The sequence below is a fragment of the Plutella xylostella genome, chromosome 6, assembly GCF_932276165.1.
Source record: "Plutella xylostella chromosome 6, ilPluXylo3.1, whole genome shotgun sequence".
Classification (NCBI taxonomy): domain Eukaryota; kingdom Metazoa; phylum Arthropoda; class Insecta; order Lepidoptera; family Plutellidae; genus Plutella; species Plutella xylostella.
In genome coordinates, this window is record NC_063986.1 from 7,640,093 (window position 1) to 7,663,352 (window position 23,260).

General features: G+C 36.4%; 1 protein-coding gene across 1 annotated transcript in view; it reads right to left on the reverse strand.

Moving 5' to 3' along the window:
- Nucleotides 1-6,647: 6,647 nt before the first annotated feature.
- LOC105386778 (homeotic protein Sex combs reduced) overlaps nt 6,648-23,260 on the reverse strand; it is a 28,566-nt gene continuing 11,953 nt past the window's right edge. Inside the window, exon 3 of the mRNA XM_011557405.3 lies at nt 6,648-7,494. Coding sequence (XP_011555707.1) covers nt 7,190-7,494 — 305 coding nt within the window. The 3' untranslated portion in view covers nt 6,648-7,189. The remainder of the gene's footprint in view (nt 7,495-23,260) is intronic.

A 23,260-nucleotide genomic window follows, 5' to 3' on the forward strand; every position in this document is an offset into this window, starting at 1 on the left:
GCGAGTCACCTCTTAATACCCCTTCGGGGATTATAGTCGTGAGCATAAAATATGTATGTAAGTATATAAAAAAAATCATTTTTTTAATCATCATCATTACAATCTTTTTGCAAAAAAAGTTATGTAGGTATAATACGTATTCCGAAAAAATATTAAGTAAGCTATCTAAATATAGCTGATAATGGTGCAGAACCCTTTATGCGTGAGTTTGATTCGCACTTGGCCCGACATTTAAAATCCATGTTCGATATGAAATTACGTCAATGTACCTATCTACCCAACACTGTGATGACCAATTTTATAATATTAAAAAATATAAAAAAAAACTGTAAAATTTTGTTAAAGTTAGAGTTGAGTTCGAGTTGAGGAACCTTGGTTGAGCGTCTCTCCGAAGCGCCTACTGCGCAGGTCCTCCGTCGACGCAGGCGCACAGAGGTGCCTTTGAGGCGGCCATATTTTATTGCCTTTTTTTAAAATTCGGCCTTTAAACAAAAATCTTAGTCGCCATTCATAGAACCAGGTATACATTTCTTGTTAGGGTTTTGTGCAAGCCCAGGTAGCGGGTCGGGGATTACAAACGGAATCGCTTTCTAGTTTTTATTTATTTATTTTGTAAATTTTAATCCTGTTACCAGCCGCCTGTTCGTGGTATTTCGACGGATTATAATAAGGCTGCTTAAAAATGGCGGCAATTTTTTAAAAGTTTCTGTCATGCATGTATGTATATTATATTGGGTATGCATGTCTAACTATAATGCGATTTTATAATATTAGGTACGTAGTCGAGTACTTAACTTTTATTTAAATTACTTATTAAAATTTTCCCTAGTAGTTTTGATTCCTGACAAAATTATCGATTTATGCATAATAATAATAATATTTTCAAGATTTTCAGATTTAAAAAACCATAATGAAATACTAATTGAAAAAAATATTAAGTTTTTCACTAAATAAGTACTTATAAAAATATAACAGTCAAACACTATCGTATTACTGAAATGAAGAAAGCGCGCTTTTCACTAGATATCCGTGTATTCATACAAAATGTCATGGACTGTGAGGGATTCCACTCCAACCCTAGGAATACGATGTTTTAGAGTTTTGCTTTGTTATTACCATCTTTCGTGCAACCCAATAGAGTCGTTTTTAGTATAACAAACTCGTGCCTTTGTATTCGTCAAGCTGAAGCAGACGACTTGGAATATTAATTTAAAAAACGACTCTATTAACACTGGCTAATCAAGTAACAAACGTAAGGTCAAGGTAAATGGTACATTCTACAAGTGATTAGTCAAAAAACTCACCCCGTACAGTCGTTTTGACACAGCTTCGGCAGAACAAGAAAAATCAATTGTATATTTGCAGTGACGCGTCTTTATCGAACGAGGGAGCTTTCTGAAAGCCCCAAAGCTTCTAAGCTAAGCTCCGCCCGACTAGCCGATCTGTTTTACCGACACAACTTTTGTAAGTGCAGCGCCATCTGTTGCTCAGTAGCTGAACAAGGAGGTGTTCCACCGAATGAAAATCTGAAAAGAGTTTTTCTTCGTGGAATGTTTCGTGTAATAAGTTTTATTCATAGCTTGCAGTTAAAATCTAACTAAGTAAGAATTTATAATTTTAGCTTATTATTTGTTATTATTAGGATAGGAACGTATTTTACATAGGTAAGTACTTACTTAATTTATGTAATTTGTTATGAAATTAAGTATTTATCACATTGAAGATAATATTGTCTCATTATACTATACTAGGTACTCATTACATATTCTATTACTTACGACTATTTTGGAACAATAAAAAAATAACAAACAAACAATAAAAAACAGATATCATATTATAATGCCCTCTAGGCTTTTTACTAAAAAGTTGTTCATACATTTGTAAAAGTACGGTATTTACCATACACTAATAGGCTAACATACTAAAAAGTTCTAAAATATTACAATAGATTGCACGAAAGAGACTAATTTGCTACGCCTCTGATAGCTTCTACAACGAAGTTCGTCATGAAATACACAGATGTCGCTTTTCATGAATTCTCGATATCAAGTATGGCCTCTCTATAATGATAAAAATAAAATAATATTATGGGTCAATTTCATATTACTTCCATATTTTTAATAAGTACATCATCAGTTCCATGCATGATCTAATAAACATGTTTTATCTTAACTTTACAAATAAGCTCGTATTTTTTTCGAAAATACCTGCTTAAAAACTTTCGGTAGCTTCATACAATAAATTAAATTCCTATACACAAATACCTCTCTTTGTACTCACCTGATTAAGTACCTAATCAAATAATCCAGTTCGAGCTTTTTAAAATTTGGTTAGAAATTAGGATACTTACTTAATTTCAATATGTTAGAAGGATATACTTATTGTACTTGGCACTTGCCACCGAAGGTTTTAATTTGACCTTCTTTGTATAGGTAATTAGGTATACCTAGTATATTTATATAAACTTAGTTAGTATTATTTTAATCGTATTGCGTGATATTTTTTTTCAAACGAAACTTTTAAAATAAACAATTAGGTAGATATTAACAAAATAATTCAATCATGTTGAATCCTCCCGGTACAGTCACTACTACTAACTACTACACTTACTCAAAACAATACTGATGAAGACGTTATGATTGATGCTCATAGAATTTTATTACAGCATTCTACATTCCTTTTGTATTCAATACTTAGCTATACAAAGAAACATAATTTTATTTAAATGTTTCATACTACTATTTTATATGGTAGGTATAATATTCTGATGCACCGTTCCATGTACTTAAATGTTGCAGAAGGAGTTATTTAGTTAGTTTTTTTCGTTTCGGAGTAATTTGGTGATTTTCTCAATGGAACTTTTTCATAGCTCGTCAGTGTATCTATTTATCTATAAGTTGTCAGCCGCCAACCACCCAAGGTGCGCCTGATTACCACACAAGAAAATACAGTCAAGAACATTATAGTCAAATATAGGAGATAGACCCAAAAACTATAGCAGGTATTTTTTTATTTAAAAACTCCCGTAAACCCTTCATCCTCCTTCGGCTAAGACGCGCGCACGGACACAAGAAAATACTTACGTGTATTTAGCACAGATAACAATAAGGAACAAGACCAAAAAGTGACTCGGACAAATGGAATAGTTGTTCGAAGGAGGCATGTTCGCGAGCCGATCGGTATCGGTACTGGGTCCCATCTCGTAATACTGAGTAATATTATTAATGTTGCGTCCGTCCACGTTTGTACCGGCTGGACGCGATCGGTGGCCCTGTTCTGGTAAATGAAATGTGTGGTGATGTGGATTGTTTGTAGTATCAAATGAAAATTGTTTCTTTATATGTATGTAGCCTGTTTAGTTTCCCACTACAGGGAATGCAATAAACTGACCACCGTTCCCGATCTCGTGAAAATGTTGTAGGATAGAGGCTGTAGAGTACGTTGTAAGGAGGTTTTTATTAAATATTTTACTTATCTACATTACAATGTGTAGTGAGCTACTGAAAATAAAAAAAACTTAGCTCTAGATCTCTAATTCTTTCAGGATTTCTACATTGCTGTTATGGGTTTACATCAGTTATACCTATATTTATCATAGTTACTAACTGAAATTAGGTAGGTACTTCCCTGCTGTTTTTACTCACCTTGACATTCAAACACAATGTACTCGTAATTTAGCGGAATCGGTCCCCGGGTGTCTCACATTAAGGTGTGTTGTAGATACTCATCATTTTTCACGTGAGTGTCGCGACCACTGAGAATTTTATCCATGTGGCGAGTCTTCGCGATGAATCACTGTGGGAGAGCTTTCATTGTAAACTTTTGGAGCTTTCTAGAGAACACTTCGCGTTCCTAAAACTCTCTGCGATCTCCGCGGGTAAAATTTTATTGTGAATTATAAGTACCTAATAATGTATGAAGGGCATTAGTTCATGAAATTATTTATACGAGGAACAAATAAGCGAAATACATCTGAATAATAGGCCGGCCCCCTATTACATTGGGACTAACATAACACTCTGGCGAAAAGTGGGTGCAGCAATGCACCTCTGCCTACCCCGCAAGGGAGTACAGTAGTACAAGGCGTGAGTGCGTGTGTGTGCGTGTGTGTGTACATCTGAATAAATTGTTGTTAAACAAACTAAAATCGCTATCGTTAACTAAATCACATATGAATATAGATAATCAAACAAATTTATATATAAACACATACATATTTCAAACTTATTGCCATAGCGTTAAAAACACCATCATTAAAACGGAAACGATATCATAGCTATAAACAGACTCACATAGCCATCCTTTGCTCCAGTTTCCATTATCGAGACTTCCATCCAAAAAGTTGACGTATCAAAAGCAGACCGCATCAGAACGGAGTATAAACGCGAAATATTCAGACAGAATGATTTATAGGTCCAGCCTCTATACGTTACACCCGCGACCTACAAAACTTAGGCAACCTTCAATATTTTTCGCCATTCTTTTGTTGCGTTTGCCAGGGGCATACGGACGCAACATAAATACTGTAGCAGTGCCATTTGAACTTGATCAATCAAGCATTAGTATTGTTACCTATGTATCTTGATTATTTTGATATTGATCTTTACCTGCTACATGGTCCATAGTATGCTGCTCAGTGAATAAGTAGTATTCACTGCTTACTTTTATCCTTCTTGTAATTAAAAACTGATGTACTACATGGAAAGACCTGAGATAGGTCTCTGATTTTTCTCTAGATCATGTACCTTTTCATATCCTATTTATTGTTGAGCGAGGAAGGACTTCTCTTTTTCAGTCGAATTAGAGTACAGTGTAACCGCTAAGTGTACACAGCGTCATTGGTAATCGTTTCCAAAACAGTGGCGCCCCCTCGCGGCAGGTCGCGCGTCGTGTCATTGGTGGATACGACATTAATCATGCGTCAATAGTGGCCCGGCGGCGACGGACAGGCGAGGAAGCTTGGTTCCGTCGGTTTGCGAGATGTAGAGAGAGATGCTATCGTCATTTTGTATGATTTTTCTATGACTGACTGGTTTGAAAGTCAGAAGTATGGTAGTTTATGGTAGATGGCGCTAGTGTGCACACTTATAAGATTGCCATGTTGATAGCCTTTCATAAGTTCCTATGGTTAACTTATGTAAAACTTAATACTAGGTATTAGTTGAAAGTAAAACTCAATATTGACTTCATAATTTATTTTAGCATCTTCACCAATTTTCAAATTTAATACACTTTTATTCATACAGTACAATAATTTAAATGATCAAGTAGCATACTTTCCTAGAACTCTCATTTAAATTGGAATGAACGATAAAGAACGATTAACATATTTACTTTTAGTTATTTATAAAGAAATAACACAACTAATAAAAATAAAAGATTTACAGGAAATATTTTACAATCGGAAAGAAAATAAAACACATGAAAAACGATTAGGGCACTTCCTATTGCACGATACATTTATACAAAGCGAATTAACATAAATGGAACAGAATTTAGGTTAGATTCTCATTAGTTAAACCGAATTATTCTACGAGACGCATCCACTATTTACATGAAATAAATAAAGTAACAGAACATAAGCCAGTCAATGAATTCGAAATAAGCGTTTTGGAAGAGATTATTAATAAGAATACCGAGAAACGATGTTCCACTTAAAGTAAAATTTAACAAAATATCACAGTTGACCACGACACACCAGCGCCGGCCAGTGTGGCCCTCTTGCGTCACTGCACGGGAACTAAATGGAACACAAATTTGGCAAAGCCATTACCAAACAAACAATAGACTCCCATTAACTTTAAGTATTTTAAGTACAAATACATATACGACATTCAAGTTTTCAAATTAGTATGCAAATACTTAATTTAGTGGAAACTGAAAACCACCACTTTAAACAATAATTGCGTCTCATTATATTTTATACATACTTATCCTTATATACAACTAAGACAGGAACATAAAACAGTTCTTCGGGAAGTGTTGTGAAATATATTAAACTTTGTCCATTATACCTACTAAAACGACGAATTATTTTATTTACATTTTTAATATGAAACGAGACCTACCTATTCACAGATCACTATCATTACATGAGCTTACAAGTTTTTAGTTAAGTTCACAGCGCTTTTACAAGCCGTCCCTAAGTAAGAAGTCAAATTCAACACTAGATATATGACATGACCAAATTTGTATAGTTACAAATAATTTTGAATTTGTTCTGTATTTCAGAATCTGCCTCTTTTACTCTACCTATCCCTGTACAATTCCGAATTTGTTATTTTCTGGTCATATAATTAATGTTACAATCTTACAAGTACTTAGGTATTCATTGAAAGTGTCTATACATACAGCTCCAATTGTTTGTGACTCATAAAAAATAAGTATAATGCTAAATCATTCAAGAAGTTGAAACATCAAGTTATTGATTTCAAAATAACATAAATTATTTTAATTTGGGCTAATCCTTATGACTAGGTCGAACGATTCCAATTTGATAACAATTTTTACCATAGATTCATCAGTCATTACAATCATCATTCAAAATAACTATTGGAATATAATTATAATACTTAAGGCCTATTCAAGATAAAGCGATACATCTGCCATGCTGTCGATATTTATATATATATATATAGTCGATATAGGCTATATGGGACAGTGCACACCGACCCAATACCGCTACCGAACGCATCTGCAGTAAGTGTCGCTAAGATCCAGATAGAGCTTTATTCCAAATTCCAATAATCGTTGACTCAGAGGGACATTGATCGATTTCAATTTCATTCGTGCATTTTGATCTTACTGTTAATCTAGTATTTATACATATTTTTTCTATTACGAGGTACACATTAGGTTCAAGATTCAAAGGATAAGTGTCTTCTAAGACCTGTTGTCTTCTCCACTTGATCTCGTTTGCATAGGCCGCCTTCGAACGTCGCAGTAGTATCACCAGGTCCATTCCCACGCACTGACACCATCACACAAGTAAAGTCACTTTGTAACAATTCTTAATATGTAACACACTATGGAAATTTTTCGAGCAGCGAATAACTGATCCAGTCTAGTTACTGTAATATGTATCACTTCCCGGAGCGAAGTGTAAATATTACATGGAACCCCGGGTCTACCGGACGACTGTTGCCTTCTAAGAAATCAGTTATCCACTATTCGAAAAATTCCACTGATCCTATGCGGAGAGATGCGCGAACTGGCTGGGGTGCAGGTCGAACTGGTAGGGGTGGCCGTACGGATTCATATGGTACGGGACTATGTTCATGGAGGCCATCTTGTGCTCCTTCTTCCACTTCATGCGCCGGTTCTGGAACCAGATCTTGATCTGCCGCTCGGTGAGGCAGAGCGCGTGCGCGATCTCGATGCGTCTCCTCCGCGTCAGGTACCGGTTGAAGTGGAACTCCTTCTCCAGCTCGAGCGTCTGGTACCGCGTGTACGAAGTCCGCTGCCGCTTCGTCTCCCCGTTGGCGTTCACGGTACCTGAAATAATTAAAGGAACATCATTAGTGAATGCATATAAAACAGCCAGCCCGATGATTAACTGCGCATCCATTCCATAAGTTCATTCGCTAAGTATTATTCTGGTCACAAAATGTGAAGCGCGTTAATATTTAGAACTGAATGTCCGTTCGAGAGCCAATGAATAGTTGGCTCGATCGAGTTGTGGCTTGCCACGCTTGCTCGATTGTGATGTACCGCGCGCCGCCCGTGCCCGATTAAGAACAAGATTTCTATTCAGAAAATCAAAACACTCCAGTGTTCATTTAATTTATTGCTCAAGGCTGACTTGCGTCTCTTAAATTAGGTCTTGAAGTTTCCGTTACTATTTACACAGAAAATGGCAATGTTTAATGATTTGACAGTATACCTAATAAAATCCACGGAAACAAGAAATGGGAATACTAAAAACGAGACAATTCAATATGACGAGACACCACACACGGCTACGAAGAGAAAGTCATCAAGACTCGCGACGTGATCAAAGAGATAGAGTAATGTCTAGAAGCGGGCGAGTCACGGGTCGCATGCCCAGCTGTCAGGCGCGGCCACCGCCTCGCCGCCGCCGCCGCCGCCGCCGTCGGTGGTTGGACGCCGGCCAGAGATCTCGTGATCGATACAACACCGCCCTGCTGCAGATGTGGAGCAAATTGTCATTTGAATGGATTTAGGGCCACATGTGGAAGACCATTCATGAACACTATTTGGACCACTGTCCGGGAATCCGTGATGAGCACTGTGGACCAATTCCTTTAACTGCGTAACGGATGGTCTGCTACATTCAAGATACCAAAGCCTGGGAATGAATGAACACGCAAAATAAGTTCAGCTACAGCAAGCAGCCCCTAAAATTCAATACTTGCTGAAGAAGCAATAATAAGATAATTAAGATGATGACGATGAATGCAGTACGTCTAAAAATTATAACCAGCCCAAAAGTCGAAAAAGCTATCGTTTTAATGTCAATAAACAATAGTTGACAAAAGCAACAGGTCGGTAATAAATACAGGAGCCAACCGAACTTTGACAGGCTCGTGTCAATAAAGATGTTTAAGAAAGTATAAATATTGGATGACTGTGCGCGGGCGCAGGGCGCTTGCAACAAAAACGCAGCGGATTGAAATGTTACTGACAGCGCGATGCACAAACTGACTGACGGCATTATTTTAACATAAGCCTTGTACAGAAACGAAACGGATGGATGCAATACGGGAACATTTGAATTTCAATGTGAATTCACAAATATGGTGATCCGAGTTAAACGCTCACTTGCGGCATCTCATTTGAATACATGCGTCGATGACGCCCCGACAACGACCAGGAAGTGCAAATGTTCACTAAAAATGTGGTGTGATTAAAAAATAATACCAGAACTATTTTAACAACTTTTTTTGTATTGTCAAAATCATTTGGTCCTATCTCATGGAAAGTGTTTACAATGGAACAACTTTTAAAGAAAAGTATTACTTATGACGCATTTTTATTAAATTATCACATGTGTGTGATGGAAATTATATAATAGGTACGTAGTTAAATAAGATAGTGATTAAAATATTACATATTGAAAAAAAAAACTGATTTTCACATCAGCCTTTATACGAAACCAATGACACTAATTTGAATGTTAGGTTTCCTTTTAGATTTTCAAGATCCAAGGTGTTGTGTGATGTTGAGCTCTACAAATAGGAAATGACCTGTATCATAAGTTATGAATCTAAAAGAAAATTCTAGAAAATAAAGCATTCTCTAACTCTATTTATTATGTGGGCATGTGTATGTTTAATTTTAATGTTTGTTTCCTCTCATGGTAGAGATAATCACAAAAAGTGATTATCAAATAAAACCCCTGAAAAATATTTTAGATTGTTATTTTTCTGGATGAGTTTTATCGGTTCATCCCAACGTAAGAGAATTATCGACGGATACGTACAAAACCCGAGACTATTTCATTGCTTAGCACACACTAAACTAAATTTTCTCTTAAATACGATTTTGATCCCAAAACACAAGAAATATCTGTTTCACATCTCTAGTTCTAGGTCACAAGCCAATTGTTATTCTATCTAGACATATTGCACGGTCAAACTTGTAGACACCACATTACCTATGGATGAGACTACCTAAATTTGTCTGAGCGATATTGGCTTCGTTTTACAAAATTTATATCACACGATTTAATTTATAATTTTCATCATTAGGTACTTTTGCAGTTTTTCAGGAACACAATGGACGTTTGCCATTTATTTGATTTCATATTTTGAATAAATGTATTACGTAGTATATATTATGAATGGTTACTATAAGTATAAGGGTTACGTACCTATAATCTAAAAGGTACCTACACTGCAATATTGAAGTACCTACCTAAATTTAAGAAAGCACATACTATTACCAACATAAAACGTTAATATTGTGTTCAAAATTTAAACAAAATGCTTGAAAGGTCCTTTTTGTCTCCTCATTTTGTGAATGGAACTTTTTCATTGCTCCCTAGTGCATAACCTGTATGGCCAATACAAATGTATAAGGTTCCACTAATGCCGTTAAGTACATTTTTATCTTCCATTAAAATATTTTTTTACACGACCATACAACTTCCATCACTAAGTAAGCATAAATAATGAAAAACAGGCAGAACTACTGTCTCTCATAGCATTTTTCTACCACTTCAAAGCTGACTATGACGGATGATATCTAGATGAAAACAGTATACACATAATAAAAGTGTCACATTTAGGTTTTATAGCCCGTGTAATCTTTATTTGTTTGAATTATTAGCCCGTTTTATGCCAATGATCATAGTTATTATTTAAAATTTAAGAAAAAAACAAACTCATGGGACAGAATTACATAACTAATATACTATAAACACATCGTGCCATTCTGATTTTTTTTGTGTATCACTATTTAATTCAACTTTTACTTTAATAAATTGGGAACTCAAGCGATCAACTACTTTGTGTTGTGAAATTATTATTGACTCCTATACTCAGGATTTATATGGCTAATTCCGTATTCCTGTAGCATGCCACAAAAGCTGTTCGGCACAGGTTGTCAAATGTAGGAACTTGACGCAAGATAGATGCGAGCTAGGCATCTGCTAGACCTACTTATGCGGCCGCCACTGCTTCACATTACACAAACGGGTCAAGCGGCAGGGAAACGCATGGAATATTATTATGAATACAAGGCACTGGCCGAAAACAAATTAATCATGACGGTTTTTAAATTTCCAAGTAGGAAGGTGCTAGTTTTAAAATAAGAACGCTGCTCTTCTTTGTTAGGGCTGGTTTAAAATCACATTATTTTCATATTTTGTCGATTTTTACTATGAATACTTTCATCACTAGTTATGAATTATAGTAGTACCGTTTAAGTTGTAGTTGATTTCGTTAAAATAATGAGATCTACTACAGTTAAATTACCATACAGAATGTTGCAAAAGGGATAAGCCGAAAGAGGGTGACTCAGGTGGTCACTCTGAACAAATTTTAAGAACCGCGTTGGGGTCAACTTTAAATACGTAATTGTAAAAGAATGCTTTATAATAATTACATGTAGTAAAATTTATCTAGATATTGATGTCGATTCTGAAGGCAGAAATTATAATTTTAACGCTGTCAAACAAAAAAAAATGCTAGTATAAAATGAGATTTCAGGGAACAGTCATAGAGTAGAATTTTAAACGAAGAATTTAAGGTTTTGACAGCACTAAAATTAGAATTTCCGCCTTCAGAATCGACATCGTTGATTGGTAAATTATTAAGCTTATACCCTTAGACGTCATTAATAGAATATATAATAGATAATACGTGTGCGCTGAACCTAACATCGTCGCTTCACCTGCGGTAAAATTATGTTAATTTAATTCACTGAATAAAAATAGCAAATAGGTACAGTCTGTGAAAAGTTTAACGGCTCTACATGGTGATAAACTATATTATTTATAAATGGATAGTAACAGGTAGGTTTAAATAAAATATTCATTATTTTTTCAACTTCATGGTTAGTTATATTGAATCTTTTGTATACTGGTACCTACATATCAAAATTCAAGATCTCATAACTGCCAACCACGTCACAGCCCGATTAATTACACAGAAATGTAACTGAAATGTTTAGGAATACGCCCAAATAGCAAGTTGGCATAACGAGCACATGTCATAATTGCGCTGACATATTACAGCGTTGAGATCGCTCCGACCTGAAACTATGTCATCAGCTGTGGCCCCGGATCACCCTGTATATTATGTCATCACAGAGCTCAGCTGTGAGAGTGGATCATCCTCTATTATGTCATCGAGTGGCCACTGTATCATGTTCAGTTTTCAAATGTCGCTTGTCTCTTCTGGTTACATTTTGGCTCGCTGCCTTGGAATTATTAAGTTAGAAACATTTGTTGTGTGGATAAAACGTCTATCATATAATGTTCAATTGTTTTGCTCATTTAAGATTTTACAGTAAAAGTCCATGTGTTTTTGATACTGCAAATAGAAGTAACGAAACTGTCATGCAGTTTTTATTATACTGCAATGTAGCCAGAATCAGAATTACAATTGCAATCTATCATAAAAGGATCTGTTTTTCAATAAGTCAGGTTCATAGATTAAGTACTCGGACACGGAAGTGAGTGAGAGAAAATTCATCTAAAAGATCAAGAGAGGTAAGAGATCCCATCCCAGGTTCAACAAGACAAATCAGATGGTCCGATAAAGCTCAGTCTAAACAGAGCCTTTTGGAGCGAGCCAATTTCACAGCAGACGCCATTATCGGCTATCTGATAATACTGGTCCGTCTTCTACAAATACTTAAAGATCTATCAGAGGTAAATACCGACCAATCACGGCACAGATCCAATTTACTGGCGAAGCGCGCGCGCAGTAATCGTCGGTAAAACTAAAAGGCGGATCTGCGATCTGCCCCTTGCGAGCGACCGACGGGCACGAAATGGACCTGGACCCGTGTCTACTCAGGGACTTGACCCTTCAAGATACAGAATGCAGTATTTTAACAGTAAACTTACTTATTTTAAATTATTAAATGTATGTTGCGCAAGAAAGGACGCTTAGAAATGAAATTTTCTCTATTATTACGTCTCAGAGAGACGATGCTGCCAGCCCAGTATCAAATTAATTATATTATCGAAAACTTGCTAAGCTAAAACAAGCGAGCGCGTTGTAAATTTCAGCCAATTTCCTGTTGTAAAAAGACTAATATCAAACAGGTTTACAGCAAAGCATGTAGGGCACAACCGCGCGGTAGATGCCAACTCTCTACCAGATCGACGCTGGCGCATTTAATACTGAATTTCTCACGTTCGCGGTGAGCACTAATCACGACGTGGAAATATTAAGGACACTAATGTCTTGTACACATTTACATAACACGCAATAAATCTGAGGAGTCTCGGCCGGCGGCGGCGCCGTTGATAAATCCCATTGGCCGAGCGGTAGCGTTTTGATACTCTATTTCGGATAGCGAGCCGAATCGCTTTAATTTTTTTATTGGTCAGGTTTTGGCAAATTGGCACTGTTTATTTTTTTGTGCTCACATATTTAAGAACGCGAATGAGTATACCTACGTGGCTGAAGCGAAAGAAAAAAACTAGTCAAAAAAATGTTTTCTGGTCAAACGTTGGTTGAGCTTTTCAGCAACCCTAGAGATGAAGCTAAAAGTAATACATCGATACCCATCATTATATTCACTCAAGCTAAGTATAGGTATTTTATAGCAGCTGCTACATGTTTCTTATCTATAAAGCGTATACCTACATCGCTGTATAGGTCACGTAACTATACGCCTAGGTAAATAGGTACTACTGATGTAAATACTAGGTTATACTAAAACGTGGTTACTTAGTCAGGTCTATCGTGTTCACTTGACAAATGACTGACGAAGGCTACCGTGACTGTTCAGTTCTATTTATACACAATTTATCTCCATTAAAACTGCATAATATTTTACTAACAGCAAATGTTTATAGAATATGCATTATTATGTAGATGTTTATACGTATAGGTGTGGTTTGGAGGTAGGTGGTAGGTATTGGTATTATTTTATTGTTTATAATAAGTACTAAATTTTAACGAACCACTGTAATGTTGACAGAAATCAGAAACATAGATTTTAGAGCTTAATTTTCACCTAATAAGGAGGATTTAACACAAATTGTTGGTTTCCGAGCATCGAGCAGTGAAAGAATATATCTTAGTAATTTTATATTATGTTAGTGTTACCCACACTTTGCATATTTTTTCCACACATTTCTGTAATAAAATTTCCTTCATCACCCTATACAGTAGGTAGAGGCCAACATAAAGCCTAAATTCATATGAGTTTGTACCTATTTACTTGCAAAAAAGCTCAGGCAGGAGACATACGCCAAAATAACATAAGTGGTTATTTATCATGCACTGCCTTTACAGATTGACACTGCGCAAACAAAGCTACATTAGTTAAACTCAATTACATCAATAGCATAGAATAACAAGTACAAGTCTAGTGCTAGTCTAGTTATTCTATGATCAATAGTTCCCACTTCGATCGCTTATCAACTAGTAGTTATTGCCTATCTATGTATGTGCGGCCACTAAGGGTCTGGACACACTAGGGTGATCTTCAGTTTCAGAAGTTTTTTTTTATTAAGATGCAATGACAATGTGAAGCTTTTGCTGTACGCTTTAAATCTTATTTTAGTATTCAAGTTTAAGTTTTTTTTGTTATACCTAGAATATCGTGTTTAAATACTATACTACTACTATACTTGGAAGAAATAAAAACCTACGGTACATAATTCTGTAATAAAAAACGAGTTTAAATTATAACCTAGATTTTGTAGAAATAAATGCTGTCCAAGTAACAAATAAGAAAAGACCTCTAATCTATGCAAAACTGTGCAACACACCTCCGCCGCTTTTAGCCAAGTGTGCGCTAGCCCTTACTGCCTATCTACCTAACTGCGGTAAGCAATGTAACGGTAAGAAACCGGTATTCGTACCGGTTGGAAGGTTAAACGCTAGGAAGTCTAGTGGAATGTGGAAACCGATTCTTTGTTTATCCTTTTATGTCATCGCGGGGATTTATGATAAATACATATGGATTTTGTGTGTGAATTATGTCAACAGATATTGGTTTCAGTATGTAAGAAGACTTAAGTAGAATAGACGCGATCAATCTTGGCTCATTTTATTTTTTGGACCATCGATAAATAACTTTTAAAAAATTACGTCCAATTTGAATCTTAGATCCTCAACCCAAGATGAAAAAAACAATGCCACAAAAGCGATCGAGCAGTACGGGTTCCGTATATTATCTTTACATTATTACTATTTCAACGGGAAAACATTCTAAGACGATGCGAAGCTTTTACTTTATATTTATAATTAAAATTTCAAATGACATAATCTTTGTTGGTCTAGTATCCCTTATATCGCAAAAATAATAAACAGGTAAGTAATATGTGTATCTGTAAAAAAATACCTAAATACCAATAGAAAAAAGGTTAAGCCCCTGTTCCACAATGTCTGGTTAGTCGCTACCTGTCGGATAAAATACATGCTGTCACTGTCTAAAAAATAATAACAGAAAGTGACAGCATGTATTTTATCCGTCAGGTAGCCACTAACCAGACATTGTGGAACAGACCCTAAATTAAATACTTCAATCAATGGAATCTACATCAAGTTGGTGGATGGAACAGTAAGCAGCCGTCTAGACGCGAGTGGAATAAGAAATAAATCTAAGCGCGGCGCGGGCGCTTCCCAAATTGATCGCTATTCTCCACAATTACCGCTCAACGTGGGACCGGCGGTTCTACCTTTTTTGGCATAAGATTTATTTGCCTAATCTCGTATTGCATAGTAACGTTTGGTCAAAGTCTCGTTACGCCGAAAATCGTATTGCATAAATCTCGTTTAGTAAAAAGTTATTTCGCATAACATTGTTTAGCCTAATAATGATATGGCCAAATCTTGAATAGCCTAATAATGCTATGGCATAGGTTTATACAAAGTAATAATATTCGTTTGGCTTTAACTTTGACGGAGCGTCTCCCTACATAGCGCAAACTGGTGCCTTGTATTGTTTCCGCTGTTTGGAAAACGCTCCGCTCCGCTTCGCTGCGCTCCGCTTTGGTTTTGATGAACATGTGCACCTAACACGCTCCTCCTCGCTTTGCTCGTCGTCGCACCTATTTTTAGGTTTCGATCTCATGGGGTTTGTAATAATTATATTGGTCGTTAACTTTCGATTTTTTGATCATACAATATCGTGATTTTCGGGATGTAGGAGAAAAATACCACAATTTGTACATTTACTACATACTTAATATATTATTTATTAAGATAACATTACGAGAAACAAGATTATACATAGGTATAGACGAACATAAATTTGAGCAAACGAAACTTAGGTGTTTAAAGATTGTGCCTAAAGAGTTTTAGACGAAACGAGCCTTATGCCACATAAGTCTTGGCAAAGTGATGGTTCGGCCAAAAAAGTTTAGACCATACGAGTTATGCGAAATGAGTTTTGGTCAATAAAGATTATGCGAGATGAGCGGAACCCGGGACCGGCAATAATTTTAAAAATATCGCCCCGTAAATGATGCCATAAATTTAATTTAATAATACGTACGCCCAGCGCAACAGTATCATGTGCGGAAAGCTAATTGAATATTAATTTCAAAATAAATCTGGTCGGACGAGTCTTTGCACAGGTTGGGATTTTGTTTATTGGTTACTTAAAATTTACCCAAGTGCGTATTTATAGTTTCAAAATGTGGATCAAGTAAGTTTGCAAACAGATATTTATAGTTTGTGATCATAGGTAATTTTCTAATGCATTTTGTGGATTCCGAATGCTCAAACTTGGCGGCAAGCAGACGTAGGCCAAAAACACTTTCTGTTTCTGATAATTTATTACTTTTATCTCGAAAAGGCCTGCGGTCACTGCACAAACAACGTCCCAAACAATAAGACAAATCGACCGATTACCAGACACTACCTGCCCGTGGTAGGTCCATGCAAATCTCAAACACTTTTTGCAATAAAACAATTAGTCATTATCACTCCTTCCAAAAGAGAGTAAAAGTATAAAAGCACTGCTCTGAATACACGCATTAGTACATTAATAACTGTGACAATTCGGAAAGAAAGTCTTTTGAGACTTTTCTCAGCGCACAATGGTTCTCATTCCCCTAAGGTTGGAAAAAATCCGCTTGTAGTTTGAATGCACGCTGACCTTGCTCGCTGCACGCAAGCAGGAGACGGTTTGCAACATTTGGTAATTTTCGCACAAACACGTGATTTATTTAGTCTGCGGAAGACGCGCTTTGTTACTACTCTAGAACTGAAAGGGAATTGTTTGCAAAACTTGCGGGATACGACTCTTTCCACAGGGTTGAGTAGACGCAGAAAAAACTAGAAAGAATGTGTATATAGTGCACTCAATAAAAAGACGTTAAGAGCACATTTCTTTGGTGAATAGAAGAAATTATTACCCTTTGTAAATGACACAATATGTAGTGTCTAACTATAAACAAAAATGACGCATCGTCTAGATAAGAACCTTGGCGTTCACTTGTATGCAAATACACGCCATTATGAGCTGGGAATACATACATCACATTAGACATTAAATTAATTACTCACACAGTCGTAGAAAAGTTAAAAGGTCCAACTTTACTGAACATTAAAATGAAATCAATTAAAAGACATCGGTCTGCACGCAGTGTGACGGAATATGAGCCGAGATAGTTATGGTAGGTGAGGTTAGGGGGAAGTGTATATTTTGTAAGAAATAGACTAACCGACATTTACCAATTTGAGTCATTAATCTAAGACTAGATAACGGAGGTTAGTACACGGGCGGCGCGGTTGCGTCGAAAGAAATCTCCATACAAAACATTACTCGGGCGTGTTGAGCGATTTATGCGACGGGCCGCGGCTCGCCGCTCCTTGCTGTATATTATTGTAGTGACATAAACTAATTTGTTGGTGGACTGATGAGCCCACCGAACAGAAAGAGATGGTTTATGTTCTGAGATTATTTTGGTAATAAATAACTCAATCTACCTCGATCGGAAGCTAACTCTTTGATGTGGTATCTTATCTAGATGCATTTTTCACTTCCTTCTTAGTTTATTTAATATAGTTGATTTTTGGGATGCCGGAAGCTTTCGTAAAAATATAGGTATGTTATGTATTCTTATTATGATTTATTTAATGTTGTCCGTTTTAAAATACCGTCAAACTACCAAATAAACCGTGACAACCAACGTAAATACCTCCGTTTGAATTGAATTAAATTTATATCAAAAAATTTGAGTAAGATTAAGTAAAGATTTAGATCTTAAAGGCGGGATTTATTTAATCCGGTGGCCTGCGCAAGAGTGTCCAGTAGGATTACTCTATACTGACGAAAAGCGAACGAACGAGAGCTGTGGTGCAATCGGCACGTTTAATACAACGAGATAGAGTCGTGGCTCGCGCCGCAGCACTCCAAAACTTCGTTTTTCATCATATGGAGTAACCCCCCAGACTGAGAGTGACAAGGGCGCACGCGCGCCGCCCGTCACCGCGTCATGGAACCACTGTGCAGTCTGCGCACAGAGTGCAAGCGAACGATGGACATCAAGCTATTAATTATATGAGTATTTTGTGATCTTAGTGTTATTCATATTACCTACATATACCTATAGTATATGTGTATAAAAGTACAGTTTCGTCTCACTGTGCTGCAAGTATATGTTCGTATATTTTTAATGGTATCTCGAAACAATGCCCTGCGAATCCTGCGATATTTCGCGGCTATTGTGTTTAAAAAATACATTGAACCTGTAGGTCGAATTACTGCGAAGTAATTTTTATGATAATATTTTAGTGCGCAGACGCATACCGCGATACATCGTGATTGAAAGGAGAGCTGGCCGGCCGAGGTACAATAAGTGCACAGTAAAAATCAGTAAGAGACCTTATTCAATGTGTATAGTGTATACCTACGTTATTTTTTTGTTTTGACATTAAATTTTATGCGTATGCTACGTTTAAATATTGCAACTAGATCATAACGTTTAAAGGGGGTTTACGTTACACTTGCGACTTAATCATCTGAATCTTTTCATTTCAACAATCTTTTCATAAACAATATCATTAAAAGGTTCAAAGCCAAACTAATCCATGTTTATCAATTCAAATGTACCTAACCAAAAAACACAGTATAATTATATTTTTCCCGTGCACTCGTACTAATGTATATTCGTACTGTGCGCAGCTTACACTTGGTCGAAGTTTTACTCCGGACATATCAAAACAAACTTCACTCTTCACGACAAGACCTGGATTGGCATATTTTGATAGGTTTTTTCTTTTAAAAATATAATCCATCACCACATTAATATCATGTGGCCCTTTGAAAATGAGCTTGAAATGCGCTTTTTGGTAGGTATTTCACACGTGTTTCATGACTGTATTCCTCGTTCAAGTTGAGTTTGTTATGAAATTAATTACATTTAGGATCTAGCTGTTATACTTACCTATATAATTCTGTTCCAATCTAAGGGGTTATATTTTTTCATTTTATTATATTTTAAAATGGACTTCGTAGTACCTAGTACCTAGCCAGTAGCCAAACTACTGTCTAAATAGCCCAAAAAGTACACCTTCAAAAAGTATTTCACCAAATTACTTATTAATTAAAACCGAACACCAAATAACTCGTAACCTCCCGCTCCCCGGAGACCCACAAAGGGTGTTAATTTATAAACTTGCATTCATCGAGTGTCAAGAGAATAAAAAATATAAATGATAAACGCATAATTATGAATTTACCATTACAGTTGCCACCTAGCTGTTCCCGTGGGGTCGCAGAATAATCATTAATCATAGAGTAATGACGTGTTTTTAGTAAAAGAACGGTGTTAGTTTGTTTGAGTCACGGGTTGTCTGTTTGGCGATCGCTTTATTATGTTATGGTTTTAACTTGCACGTTAATTTAGGGGTAAGTACTATATTACCTAGATAGGTAGGTATACTAGGTATCTCATGTGATATCCGTAGTTAGTTACAATATTGCTATGACTGTCTGAATCTGCTAGGTATGACAATAAGTACCATTTCACGAATCATATCCAGTAGTGCTGTTGTGTTAGGTATATTAAAATATTATATGTAGCTAAAATAAGGTAGGTATACAATACAACTTAATAGAACTTCTTCGATAATTTTATATGATAAATAAAATTACTAATAAAATATACATAACTAATTGTATTGATGGTCGGTTGTACGGCTACCGCCGCATACGACCCTATTACCATACAGCTTGACGTGGTACTTTCTACTAAAATATTCTGTAACCAACCGAACCCCAAATAACTAATCAATTTCAGCAGTGGCTTCCTTTAAAAGTATAATATATCTTATAGAGCTGCATATGGAAACCAATTAAAATCTGCAACATTGTATTCCAAATAAAAATAGTAATATAAATTAGCAGAATCAGCCGCCAGATACGCATTGCATGGCAATACTGGCGAGCGCCGCGGCCAAGCCACGCCCCCTCCGCTGATAATAATTAGCCAATTACAGAATGACACATCATCGCCCGCCATTTTAATTGGCATCGCAATCGGCATGCATTGGTCCATAACTCTACCTTGATGGAAGGAGTCGGATAGCTTTTGTTTTAATGTCTGAGCGTGTAAAGTGACTATCCATCTGGTTCGATATACAGGGTGTTAAAAACATGGTACTCAAAGAAATCACATGATTAGGTAGGTACTTACAGGACAAACTTAACAACACTTCTTCTCATATTATTAAACTACTTAATGTAAAACAGTGTAGGTAACTAATAATATTTCTACAGTAACATTATCGGTACGCCACAGCAAAAATGTACACGAATAAAATCAGCTTTAATCCGTGTTCGGCGCCATCGATCAATCAGCGATCATCAATTTGGTGGTCTAATTGCATTTTGTTTAGTGCGCTTTGAAAAGCGAGTCGAACGCAACGATATTTTTTCCCAATAAACCATTAATATACGTCGTTTTGTTTCCACACAGCCCGGCTGCCCCAATCTGCGATTAAATTCGACCTACTGGGCAAAACGGCCGATACTTGTATAACTTTTTAGTATTACATAAAATATGCGAATAAAACTTAAACCTGCGAACTATACCTATTAGGTATGTGGGTATTGTGGGTATTGTAACTTATTTTGAATTATGTTTAATGTTTTGTTTACTTTGCCAAGACCTCCAGAGTTCTAAAACATACCACCGATTGACCCTCTTGCCGTGCACTGCAGTAGGCAGCAAAACAATTAAAACCTCTGTAGGATCCTCGATCCTGTATTCCTGAAGGCACATACACTTGCCAAGGGGCGCAGGCCGTGACGGGGGTTGACATTGCCACTTCATTAATTCTTGAACAACTCCTGATCAATACGGTATTGCCTCGGACCTGACGTGTGGACGACAGCTTTGGAGCGAAGGAATTTGGCTATTAGAGCCGGGAACTTTTTACTCAAAACATAGGGAGGGAAACCCTCTGGCTTATTTACTTTCAGAAAAGCTAAATGTCTGCAGAACTCGTGTAAACGATTGTTTTTGTGTGCAGCGAATATTAGTTATTTGCCAAATTGCCATTAACACATTATTTATTATTTTTTTATAATAAACTACAAAATATTGCTTATCAATTTAAGGCCGTATTGTAAACAGTACAAGAATTGTTATCCTTTAACAATTAATCCTGTTAAAGCTTTTCAATTTGCGGTGACAGATTCCAGCTGTTTGGTACTGCGTCACTAAAGCGTCTTTAGACTATTTAAATTCCTGTTTGGTTCGTTGCGTCGCTGGTTTATACGGAGCCGTTAATTTTAACGAAATTTGCCTCTCGGTTTTATCGATTTTAACCTCCGTTTACACACTCTATTTACCTCAAGTGTCAGAGTAAAACTAGCCCTACAAGAAATTATGTATGATAAACACTTGAATAGCCAAGCATTTACGCGACATGTTATTAAATTCTGCAAACACACCATCTGCCAATAAATACAGGTAATTTCATAAAACAGGTTGGGCTAATATTATTGCGTACAACCCCCGTTTTATAGCAGGCAATATCATGAGCGTTGTAAGAACTTTGTGTAATTGCATTTTCAATTTATCATTTACTGTCGATAGACAGTATTAATTTTAATTACATTTATTGTCTTCATAAATGGATGGCTTACAGACCGTGACGCTCGCCGACAGATGTTTTGACAGCTCCGATATTAATTGTGACGTGGTGTCGTTAGAACTTCGCCCAGAAACGCTCTTCCGTTTCCACATCATTAATAAAATGAGAAATCGTCGAAATATTTATCAATGGCATAATCGATACAGAAACAATTATAACAACATCCATCAAATTTCTGAATTCTTCCTTTTGATTCGTGCTTGACGTCCCTGCATGCGATGTTGGACCTTCAAAATGATGTTGTAAAGTTGAGTTTTGTTCTTAATCCATGGAGACCGAAGCTTATTTAGAAAGAATCCTCTTGTACAAGAATTTAAAGATTGTTTTCGTTTGTCAGGTCATTCGTGAAGTACAGAGAGTATTGAACAACGTTTAAACTGTTATCTGTGGACTGTCGCACGGCACAACGTCAAACTTTGAAGTGAAGAACGCATGTAATTAATAGCCGATGATACGCTAGATTGTAAACAAAAGCGGTGATAAATGGATTAAAGCCCGATACGAGATAATGCCGTGTTCTCGGTTGTAAATCATACTTTCGTAATCGAGGTCCGGCCACTTTTATACAAGTTTTATTAATGTCCTAATGACATATTGTTTGTCACAATACGTTTTTAATGTCACTGGTAGTATTCGATGGTCAAACTTAGTCAGATATTCCATTTGAGAACATCAGCACCTAGGTAGATATGTACAGCACTGTATAGATAAAAAATATACTTTTTTATTAAATTATTTTCTTATGGATAGTCCCGGAAGACATACTAAGTATGGATTTTACAACTTTGAACATTTTTGGTAGTACCTACCTACTACATAGATTCGTATATTATGAAACGTGTCATTAAAAGTCAGTTTCGGTTTTTATTTTACATTTCGCTTGTCACAATTATCCGATGTGGATCTTCATGATTTATATCCAGTTGGAATTAATTACCGTTTCTATGTCAAATCGTTACGTGTACGTTTGATTTGTAGACGAAACTAATGAATTACTTGGAATACGGACAGAACAAAGTGGAGTTTGTAGGTCACTAGCTACATCTGGCAACGAGTCATAGAAATTGATAACCATGTCAAACTCGTATCATACTTTCGTAGTCTGATTTGATGCACTAGAAATTAAATGCCAAAAATACCAATGCTTTAATTCAACTGGAAATAAAATGCACTCAGGTAGGTATTCTCAAAGCCGTATTCGTACTTGACAGCGTTTTTCAATTTGCCTCAACAGAAACTATTTCGGAAACCGGTTGGCAAAATACCTACAGCCATAACTCCGTGGAAACGACCTCACCAACACGTGTGGTTCGAAAATCAAATTAAAATCATGTTTGATAAGATCGAGTGGCGGTTATGGAAATTTATGACTATATTACCTGCGTCCGCGCAGCGCGCAGCGTCGCCCGACAAAAACCCAAATACGGTATAATGGAGGTACAGTAGTTCGGTAGATTTGCACAACTTTTGAGTTACGGAGATCAATCTTATGATGAGTA